Source organism: Pectinophora gossypiella, chromosome 13, assembly GCF_024362695.1.
Source record: "Pectinophora gossypiella chromosome 13, ilPecGoss1.1, whole genome shotgun sequence".
Classification (NCBI taxonomy): domain Eukaryota; kingdom Metazoa; phylum Arthropoda; class Insecta; order Lepidoptera; family Gelechiidae; genus Pectinophora; species Pectinophora gossypiella.
In genome coordinates this window covers 9,353,151-9,365,526 of record NC_065416.1, presented here as the reverse complement: position 1 = coordinate 9,365,526, position 12,376 = coordinate 9,353,151, and the positions used below count along the sequence as shown (strand labels likewise).

Here is a 12,376-nt window from a genome sequence, read left to right as displayed (position 1 = left end):
CTCCGGCCAGTAATTGCACGCTTCCCATGATCGATCCTAAGCAATATCTAATTAGTCAAACGGGTAGGGTCAGTGTAAACTCCTCATCATAAACTTTCTGGTTCCGCGTGAGATTGCCACAATCTGAGCTTTTTATAGAGAACTAGTAGTTTATAAGTGCGTTCACGCGGCCCCTCTCGCGTCGCAAAAGAAGAATGACGAGCAAAAACTGGTATAGAAAACTAGATTTCCACGTCCGGGCGTTTAGAACGATTAGCCGGGAGGGACGCATTGTTGATATGCTATCAGCTGATCCACAGCAGTCCGCCATGGTAGCGCGCTCGGAGCGCATGCGCGCAGCGCTCGTCCGCGGTCGCGCCGCACGCTCGCACGCCACCAGGAAACTTCGACTCGAGGAACTTTAATGAACGGATGACGTTGTACAGATGGCTTCGTAAAATGCCGTGCAGCGGGAGGAAATTCGTGCGCGTGACCAAGTTTTTGTTGGCGGGAGTGGCAGTGTTCTGCGTGAGCTGGATCGCCTGCGTGCAGGAGTGGCACGGCGGCGTGGAGTGGCGCGCGCGGCGCGAGGCCAGCGCGCTGCCCACCATGCGCACCATCGTCGGCTACTCCGAGGGCAAGCGCGCCGAGCTCGACCGACCCTCCCCCTTCAACTGTATCCGGCTGCCGGCCTTCCCGTTCGTCCCCCACATCGTTAGTATCATTTTCATAATTCAACACTAATTCTGACACTCTGACACGTAAGTAACACCGCAAAACTGCCAAAGAACCCATAAAACAAACAAGTTTTTAACATCTTAACGATTTAAAAAATATTATAAAGACCCATTCAAATGGTAATTAGCAATATGAGACCGGGATTTCGTCTCTATAGAACCGGTGTATCGGCAATAAAGATTTTTGCAACAAACAATGGCTATTTTACATACAAATAGTTATTTCGAACGAGGTTGTTGATGGCAGCGTCTATTTATGTAAATTGCGGTACTTCCTGGCAAATTGGTGTAATATATTACTTAAAGTTCGGCACATGCTAGCGGGTATACCTAATTAATAATAAAGAAAGATGTAAAAATCTCCGACATGAGATGTCGCGGCGAATCGTTCAGATCAATTAGCAATATCTGAAATACCGCATGCTAACAAGGCGTTATTACTTTATCAGATAAAAAAATACTCGATATGTAAATTTAATATCACTGAAGATAAATGTTCTTGCAAAGGATTTTAAAAAAAAGCTTCTCGATAATTACTTATCTACGAACAGACGTAATTGCGCGCAGGCATAAATAATAATTGATTACATTTATCTAAAAGTCCGCGATGATAATTCCAAAGTGCTGGAATAAAATAACTGCAAATATCGTAAATCATTGGATTAATTCATGGTCTATTAAAAAAATAAATTATACATTAGGCAAATCACTCAAGAAAATGGTAATGTGGTAAAAAAATAATTTTCCAAATTCGTCCAGGCGTCTCGAGTAATCGGGAACATAATAAAATCCCGACGAATTGAGAACCTCCCTCTTTTTTGAAGTTGGTTAAAAATAAGTGGAAAAAAATTAGATGAAAGAAAATGAAGTGAAAAATAAACATAATTTACGTACTTACAGGTAATATTGAATTTTATAAGCAGGGCAAACGCAACTGTTACTTTAATTTGTAATATTAAAATGTCTGTTCAGTTGTGGAATAAACTTCCAGCGGATATTAGAGGAAGTCCATCAGTTGCTTCTTTCAAAGCTAAATTAATAGAGCAAAATTCGACTTGATATTAACTCAGAATCATGGTCTGAATCATCCCCCTCAGTATTCGTTACGATGTCACTAACACCCATACCTACTTGTATGGCTACAGTATGTACTTGTGCGGGGTGTAAGTGACATCGTAACGAATACTGAGGGCGATGATTCAGCTGATTATTCTGAGTTAATATGAAGTGGAATTTTTCATCGCAAAAGTATAGAATTGAAAATAATTTTAAAAAACTAAAAAAAAATCATGAATTTTGCGACGGAAAATTCCACTTGATATCATCAGTATTCGTTACGATGTCACTAACACCCTGTATATATCACCAACATAAACAGCCTATATACGTCGCACGTAATAGCCGGGACCAACGGCTTAACGTGCCCTCCGAAGCACGGAATCTTACTTTTTCAGACAATCTGGTGATTCAAGCCTGAAAAGTCCTTACCAAACAATGGACAGTCTCATAAAGTGATTTCGACAATGTCCCCATTGGGAATCGCACGCGGACTTCCAGATAGTGAGCCTACTATCTTACCACTAGACTGCAGACGCCATGACCAAGTAGAAAATATACCGTCCGGCACATCTGTGCTAAAAATATATACGTACATACTTATCTAGTACCTACTTTCCCTTTTTATAGTAAGGAAAAAAATTAAGGTTACTTTACGCGCTCGTCGATTCAGAGAAATGTTTCATTCATTGCACTCGGAATGTAGGCTTATGCTTTTTGCAACATTTCCACGTTTCTCCGCAAACTGTTTCGCTGTGAAAGTTCTATAAAGAAGAAAACGAACTAAAAACATGCAGTTGTAAACGGAGATCGTAAAAATGGAGAATATTTATTTAGGCTTGGAATAAAACAATATTCTTTTTTCAAAAAATAATTAAAAAAGTAATTTACAATTTATTACTTTTTATAACGAAAGTGGCGAAGTATGCCGTATAATACAATTTAAAAGCAAGTCCAAAAATAATTATATGTATGACTTGGCTCATACCCTACGTTCCCTTTAAAAAAATAAGTAACCAAAATAGTTTATCTTGCAGTGGATGTAGCTCGGACTACCCCAATTAAGATATACTCGTGAGCTTATGTCATGTCACTTCGCACCCACTTATTACTATAATGCAACAAATGTTCTATACATGCCTATTTATTACTTCTAAGTTTATAGAAACAGAGTTATATCAGTTCTAAATCGAGCAATTTTATCTTTCTATAATACGATAATCGATTCGGACGCCGCGCTGCTCGCGAATGCGAAATAAATCGAAATGTGTATCGTTTCTATTCTAGAGTTGCCATTGGTAATAACGCATAGTTTGCGCAGCCGCGACACATACGCGATTATAAATACCCACCAACAGTGCATATAAACCACCCGATTTGCTACACACAGCAGGCCTAGCATGCTATGTAAGCGCGACGCGACGCGAGATAAAATAACGTACATGCGACTACCGGGACATCCGCGATTTTTTCAAGACGTTGCACTACAAAGGAAATATCTTTATCATTCTATATTGCTTATAGAAGAGCCAAGAAAATTAAAAAAACAGATATCTATTTCATAAGAAATGATTATTTATATAAATGATATTTGTGTGACACATTTATCATATTCAAATCGCGAGCAAGTCGATGCGTGAACGAGGAACCTTAACTCTTCTGACAAATTTGACAACTCGCGCTTTGACATTCACTCGCTCTACTCGCGCAGTTAGCGTGCTAGGCCTGCTGGTCTGTACGTCTTTATACATACGCTATACATAAAATAACATAGCATCACATCACTACTGTATTCCCGAAAGGGTAGGCTGACGTGTACAGTATACAATATATCTACATCCACTCCCCGCCAGCTGCGCCTAAGTCCCATGTAATGGGAGGCGAGCCTTTTGCCTTTAACCGGGCACAACTCCAGGAAACCACATGATGTAAATTATATGACCCAAATATGAATTCAGACTCATAAAGTCGAATTCAGTGGCTTAGAGCAGGAGCCGAGACAATATTCTATCTTTTTTTTTCCTAGACTGGATACTGTCCCACTGTCGGGTCAAGCAAAAGTCTTAAAACCAAGTAAGAGTCTTTTTGATTTAAACTTGCTTGCGGGGTTTTGTTAAGAAAAATCACATCCAAAGGGTTTTTTTTCTAAAAAGCGCATATGATGTTTTATAGGCAACGAATTATATTCGCTGTATTCCACCACGTCTCTCGTAACTCAATAATGGCACTGGGTTTGGTAGGGTTGGGTAGGTCGGTCATAAACCGAAACAGACAAAAAATACTCAAACATTTTAATTGTGGACTTTGCAGTAACCTTTTCTAATGAAGAGGCCGAGTATTACCGCTCTCCAGCTTCAAAGTTATGACACTGCTTATATGTATATCTACGAGTACATTACGCAAGTTCCCATCTGCTATGTAGAGCACTATACTTATGCATATTAGCACAGCTGCTTGCATTAGAATACTGGTTATACGTATTTTTTATTACTTTTATTTATTTATTATACCTCATTACTAGTTACACAATTTAGCCATGCCCTGCAGAACTGTTTACACTTATCTATACTTATGTCTAATACATAACTGAAATAACGGCCTCCGTGGTCCAGTGGTTGAGCGTTGGGCTCACGATCCAGAGGTCCCGAGTTCGAATCCCGGTGGGGACATATGACAAAAATCACTTTGTGATCCCTTTGGTTAGGACATTACAGACTGGTCACCTGATTGTCCAAAAGTAAGATGATCCGTGCTTCGGAAGACACGTTAAGCCGTTGGTCCCGGTTACTATTTACTGATATATAAGTGTGTAATTGAGGAGCTGGTGGCGCAGCGGTAAACGCGCTCGGTCTGCGATTGCTAAAGTTAAGCAACATTCGCAAAGGCCGGTCATAGGATGGGTGACCACAAAAAAAAAGTTTTCATCTCGAGCTCCTCCGTGCTTCGGAAGGCACGTTAAGCCGTTGGTCCCGGCTGCATTAGCAGTCGTTAATAACCATCAATCCGCACTGGGCCCGCGTGATTATTTAAGGCCCGATCTCCCTATCCATCCATAGGGAAGGCCCGTGCCCCAGCAGTGGGGACGTTAATGGGCTGATGATGATGAAGTGTGTAATCGTTACATGAGCCATGTCAGCCATGTAACTATTACGATATACATATCTATACTATACATTTATGTTAGACTACTAATTCTTCAGTACCATTCCATCACCAGACTTTAAAATAATGAACATTCAAACAACCGGACGCAAGGAAATTGGATTTATACGAAGCTAAGGAAATTGTCAGTAAATCTTATTCTCGATTAAGAGAGAACATAAAATGTGGTAACAAAATGTCTAGCAAATAAAACATTGTAAGTGAAAGTACCTGGGGCATTCTAGACTGCTAGCTTGTTAGTGAAGTTTAGATTTGACCTAACTATACAAAGTACAATAGGACATGTTAAAAAGTACAATCAGGTAAATACAATAGTTACGTCTGGGCTGGATTGGGATCGGATAAAGAACAGATGTGTCATTTCTAACATGACGGAACATTATACGGGCAATATTCTTCTTCTTATCGTGTGGGTTGTGAGGTGGAATACCAGCTTCATCAACCCTGGTGTCAGGGTTATGATTGAGCCGCCAAAGGCCCCTGACATGGCTCATGTAACGATTACTCACTTACATTAGTAAATAGTAACCGGGACCAACGGCTTCACATGCCTTCCGAAGCAATCAGGTGATCAGCCTATAATGTCCTAACCAAACTAGGCAATGACGATATTCTGAAGACCCGTCACTATAGGTATTTCACGATATCATATCTGAGGACATTGTAGCATAAGTATTTGTCAAGTTATGGCAATGGCTTAGGGTGTTATCTCACTAGGACACGTTGTTGCACCACCAAGAAAATTTAATAAATTATAATTTAATAATTTATATCTAGTTACTTTGTATAAGAGGCAGCTTGGTTTGGTTTGAGCAGTTGGTTGCGCAAGCAATTCGGTGCCGGCAAACGAATTCTGAATAACTTCCCGCCGACGGCGCAGCCATGGTGTTCTGTGTGCGAGATACGACCTTCAGAACTAATAAGTGTTTATTTTTAAAATTCTTATTTTTTTATATCTGTATTATTGGCGATGAAGCGCATCAGGCATGTTTACGGAGGCGCGCGTCGATGGATTCGCTGCCATAATGTGCAAACGTTGCACCTCTATGCTGACGCGTTTGCGCTCCTCCCCCAACAGAATTCTGAATGTGTTTTCGAACAGGTGGAGATGGATTTACGTTCACACTCACCTGGATAAATGAAACATGTGAAATTTTATATCGCATTAATTTAATTTAATAACTAAGACTAGGCTAAGACACATTGTTACTAACACAATATGGATGTAATTATTCCGAAATAAATATATTTGAAATTGAATTTGAAAATTACACATTTCTCTGTAATTATATATTACTTACATATCTTTAAATAAACACAAAAAGTGCTTTATAATGTTCACAATATTCTATTCACGGTGACTTACAAAAACGCTACTGCAAGTATGCGTTTCTTGGCTGATACAGCCTATAAACTTAGGACTGGTTTAGTTAGAAGCGGTTAGATGGCAGTGGATTAATTTGATCTGATTATAAGGCAACGCATGCGCCATTACAATTATGCAACGTGTTTCATAACGCAGTGTCATCTGCAGATGCGAGTTCTGTCACAGTGTAGGGAGATCAGTAGAGGCACTTTTGTTGAAGTGTAGTATAGTCAATTTAATAAAAATAATAACGAACATCATAATTAGGATTGCTAAACACATGACAAATATTTTGCAGGAGATTCTAGGACAACACTTCCAGGATAGCTAAAATTAATGAGAGAGAAAAAAAGCGTCAGAGTATGCTATTACTATTGTACCCAATTTAAGGATGTAGGGACCGTAGTCCTATCCGTTACCTAGATGGCGTACGTGTAGCGTAAATAATTTAGTCTTTTTCTCATTTAAGTACTATTATTTCTGAAGCTTCATTATATTTGTGCCAAAAGAGGTAAAATAATAATGTACATAAACTGCCTATATACGTCCCACTGCTGGGCACAGGCCTCCCCTCAATCAACCGGAGGGGGTATGGAGCATACTCCACCACGCTGCTCCACTGCGGGTTGGTGGAGGTGTTTTTACGGCTAATAGCCGGGACCAACGGCTTAACGTGCCCTCCGAAGCACGGAATCATCTTACTTTTTCGGACAATCAGGTGATTCAAGCCTTAAAAGTCCTTACCAAACAAAGGACAGTCTCACAAAGTGATTTCGACAATGTCCCCATCGGGAATCGAACCCGGACCTCCAGATCGTGAGCCTAACGCTCTAACCACTAGACCACGGAGGCTGTCAATTATTAAATATACATTCCCATACAAAAGTATTTAGGGTACTTAGGTAGGTAGTTACTAAGTTTTTGTACTACTGTTACAAATAAACGTAAATAAACCTTTACCAAACTTATTTCTTGTGTAAGTAGTTTGTAATAATAAGTCTAATAATAAAAAGAACATTTAAACGAGAATTTGTTAATAACTTCAGACCCTGAGTCAACCTGAAGAAAATAGGTGGGGTTAATAATATATTTTTTTTTGTTAGTAGGTTCTCTAGACCTTCCAGTAGTGGCAAAAAGGTATAGAGCTCATTTAGCTTAGTTTATCTATGTCAAAAATAATAATTTCGATCACCGAATAGTGTGGCTACACTTACTTCATCTATTGTAGCCGAAAGGTAAATAGCAAGGGTCCTAACGCCCTTATATAGTTTGTTCTACATAGTTCGAGTCATTTGAGCTTGTGACATTTATCGCTTTTTTTATACTTACTTACGTGACTTATTGTACTTAGATTTGCCGCAGATGGCATTAATTACTTCGCCGGACAAAAGACAATCATCGCACTCACGCTGTTTACTAAAGCAAACCAGGGAAGCAGATTGATAGAACCCCCTAATGTTCTGTTCTTCATCCTTTTTTATGGAATTTAGGTTCATGCCGACGTTGATATAACGGTGCATGCGGTCAGTTTGTATTTAGTATTCCTACTGAGTTATTCTACACTGTGTAATGATAAGAATGCTTATTTCTATGAAGTGGCCGCGAGTCATTGTAGCTCAGAACCGGGTTATATTATAAGCTTGTATGTACCCTGTCAACTTGTGCTTAGCATTAATAATTGTTTTGAATACATAGCTCTATTTGCTGGGAACGAACGAAGGTACCACGATATGTGACATGAAAGCATGAGGATATTACTTTGAAAGTTGTTTTGCTCCATAAAACAGCAAATAGTAAGCTGCCACCATAATGGTTCATCCTTGTTAAGAATTTCAATATAAAGTGTAGTTGTATACTGGTAAAACTTATGTTGTGGGTTCCGCTAACCATGTTAATCAATAATGATTTCACTAAAACACCCAACAAAGAATGTGGTGAGTACATACCATACCACCGTACCACCTCAAATAATTTATTAGCACTTTATACCACGGCGAATCAAAACAAAAAGATCAAATGAACAAAATTTATATTTAATATCGCAAAAACTATCGTAATTGCTCATAATTCGTACATTTGTTGCAAAAATGTGATTTACGAGTGTTTTGCCCCGGAATAAAGGCGCAGTTGCTAAATCGATACGGAGGGCCACCCATGTACTGGGTTACGTAAATGCCGAAATGTTGAACATCTCAAATAATTAGGGTACTCGTACATCGGTAAATCCGCTTATTGCGATTATATTTTGAGCGAATGCTTAGATTGTTACGTAATGATCAAAATAGAATCTGTAATATTAATTAAATGCTAGTCATTCAACAGGCCTATCACGCTAATGGCGCGAGTAGAAAGAGTAATGTCAAAGCGCGTGTTGTCAAATTTGACAGACAAGTTAAGGTTCCTCGTACACGCATCGACTTGCTCGCGGCTTGAATATGAAACGTGTGACACACAAATGATGTTACAAACTATATTTTTTATGAAAATAGGTATTATTTTTTCTTTTTCTTGGCTCTTCTTTAAGCAATATACAATAATAATAATTCAAGTTACACTACGAATAAATAAGTTACAAGACTCATAGGGTAAGTATATCTCTATGTTAGTAAAGAGTACAAAACACTATTATTTATATTTATTTCCTTTTGAGTGCGACATCTTAAAAAAAATCACAAATGTCCCGGTAGTCGCGTGTACCAAGGACTTTATCTTGCGTCGCGCTTACATAGCGTGCTAGGCCTGCTGGTAGACAATAGGTATGTACCTAATGTAATGCTAAAAATCGAATCGAATCGTTCATAATAATATGTAATTATACTCATACGTCCCATTACCTAATACAGACCGAGAGTATACGACATATCTACCACGCTCGCTTAGGTTGCGTAGGACATTAAATTCATTTATGCTTAAAGCAAAACGTAGCTCATAGGTTCCCCCTGACAATAATGGCAGACAAACAGGACTCACTATTATAATAATATTATAGTATAGACCCGTCCAATATTTGGATCGCGTGAAAAAAAGCTTGTATTCACTCGTATCATTACTGATCATAGCCATCATTATTTTTTTACAACTGCCATTCGACGGAGTAAAAAAATAATTCGCATCGTGATCTGTATTGAGTCAATAGCAATATGATAATTACGTTGTAACGTGCCACTGACAGAACTGGGTAGTAATTGTGTTAACTCCGCCTTTTTACTTCAATACAAGGAATATAAGGTGAAAATTTAGAAGGAAAGAGAGGAAGGGGAAGACCAAGAAGAGCTTACATGGAACAGATTAAAGAAAAGGTTAACGTCGTGTCTTATAGGGAAGTAAAGGAATTGGGCCTTGATATACTGGAATGGAAAATGCTACACCGACAGTGTGGCTCTTAAATTGATAATGATGATTTTATCATTTAGTTTTATCAACTCGCAAAAAAGTCAATTTTAAAATGCTTTGTGTATAGCTTTGTGTATAGTTCAAATCAAATCAAAATATTAATTACTTAGTAATACAAAATTCACCACAAAAGCTTTGCTGATTTTTTTCTGTACAATATGTTATAAACTTACATGCATTTTGTTTTAAAACAAAAGTACGGTTCGCAGATTATAAATATTCTTAAAATATCTTATACGTTAAAAATTAGTTACAAGCGAGCAGCATGCAGGCATAAATATAAAATGTAAAGTTAAGCTTGTTATAATTGTAAACATACTTCATCGTAATTATATGTAAATGCGACATCCGCAGTAGATCGGGCCACAAATGATACATTAGTGAAGAGACCAACTAACTACTACTACTTTAATAAGCAGCAACTAGTGTTGGGCTACATCGCTATCGCTAAAGAACTCGACAACGATATTATTCTATTGATGTTACTGCACTCTTAATGTTCGTCAGAACTAGATTTACTGTTACAATTGAAGATTTAGACACGTATTTGACTGGGTGAGAGCCCTCAGCGCACCCCATTTGTCCCGCCAAGTAGTTAATGCCATTTGCGGCAAATCTACAATAAGTCACGTTGAAAAAGAATAGGTATTTGTGGGCTGCATATTGTGATAAGCACTTTAACTCCTATAAATCAATAAAGTACTTAGTTTTAGAAAAAATCCGATGAAGATAACTTGGATTTTAAAATTGACAATCTTTCTGTATAAACAACTCTAACCATCGACAGAATTACGACTTTTTTACAATTTCAATACAAGTTTCCAACGTTTAGGGTACTGGAGTGAAACGCAATAAAAATTGTAAACATAATCGATAATATTCAATAATAACCAACACTAATGCTGACACACATTACATTCCTACCCAACGAACGAATTGTTACATCCTTCGATATGCAAAAAATGAGCTTAAACTTTTTTAATGCAACACTTACAAACTCACATTTGTTATTATCAACGTTGTAAAAATGCAGTTTTCACTAACATAGGTGGCTTGATCATTACAGACGGCGATACGGCTCAACACCCTGCTCTATGAGATGTGGGTACTTAGTTCATCTTACAATGGATGTACCTCTGACTACCCCAATTATGATATTAATTAGCCGTAATCTTATAATAATAATAAACAGTCTATATACGTCCCACTGCTGAGCACAATCAACCTTCCCTCAATCAACCAGAAGGGGTATGGAGCATGCTCCACCACGCTGCTCCAATGCGAATTGGTGGAGGTGCTTTTACGGCTAATAGCCGGGACCAACGGCTTAACGTGGCCTCCGAAGCACGGAATCATCTTACTTTTTCGGACAATCAGGTGATTCAAGCCTGAAAAGTCGTTAGTTAGTCCTGCAGGCGTAGAATGTTATTATACCTACCGTGGTCTTGGTTTGCTCTGAAACGAACAGCAAAAGAATATTAAACATTTACCTACTTATACTTATAAATTTAGTAAGGTACAAGTACCAGGAACCCATAATTGAGGTGAATGGGTCAGTAACTGTCAACATGATTATTTTGGTCGCGGCGCATTCATTGTGATTCACGACACGACCTCACCTCCAGGCAAAATGCATCCAATTGACATTTCCTACGCGTACACATATCATAGAAACCGCTTTAGACGTAACGAAACGTAGAACTGGGGGTTAAAATGGCTACATCGAAGCAATCATCTAAGAAGGCAATATTGCAATTTGACATTTGCGCATATAAAGGTAAGTGCGCAATGCAAACAAATGTCAAATAGCAATATTGCTTTCTTACATGAATTGCTTCGATGTGGCCATTTTAACCGCCCTCCCCCCCCCCCCCCCCTTTGTTATAAATGATGTATTGGCCCCGATTCCTGCAGACACCTCCTAATTGTATTTTAAGCTATACCCGTCATTTTCTTATCCGCCGAAAAGGAAAGGGACGGGTGATTGACAACGTTCATTTTAAAATGAATTAATAACCCGGGCGAATAAAATAGGCATGTCGCTGGTATGCAACCCGTTTGACGTGTGCTCTGTCTGGTTATTGGCCATGGCCAATAATTATATACATTTGGGAGATTTTTCAAATTCCTGTATAAAATTGACGTGTGTTTTTATGCCTGTCGATTATCCGTCCCTTTCTTTTTCGACGGAAAAGAAAATGACAGGTATAACTTAAAATAAAATTAGATGGCAGGGAAAGGAAATAAGGAAAATAAGATCAGTGTACTGGAAAAAGCACCATTGTGAAATTATGTATTGTTTAGGCTCATAAACACAGGTGGAAAGTGGTAAGTCAGGAAAATCTGAAGTTGGATTCCGTGGTCTCTGCCTACCCCAACGAGAAATAAGCGTAATCTTATGTGTGTGATCTTATCTTATTTAGCCTATACGATCCCACTGCTGGGCAAAGGCCTCCCCTTGATTTTTCCACTCCTCTCGACTTTGCGCGATCTCCGGCCAATCCTTGCGATAAGCATTGAGGTCGTCACACCATCTTTTACGCGGTCTGCCTCGACTTCTAAGCCCGCCCTGAGGTATCCAGTGAGTAACGACTCGTGCCCACCGCTCCGGATGCATCCGACAAACGTGTCCGGCCCAGTCCCACTTCAGTTTGGCGGACTTTTTCCCTACATCAGTGATACC

The 12,376-nt window shown here is 38.9% G+C and overlaps 1 protein-coding gene across 1 annotated transcript in view; it reads left to right on the top strand.

The window, feature by feature from the left end:
- Nucleotides 1-317: 317 nt before the first annotated feature.
- Nucleotides 318-12,376, top strand: part of LOC126372006 (uncharacterized) — a 28,980-nt gene continuing 16,921 nt past the window's right edge. Inside the window, exon 1 of the mRNA XM_050017504.1 lies at nucleotides 318-693. Coding sequence (XP_049873461.1) covers nucleotides 412-693 — 282 coding nt within the window. The 5' untranslated portion in view covers nucleotides 318-411. The remainder of the gene's footprint in view (nucleotides 694-12,376) is intronic.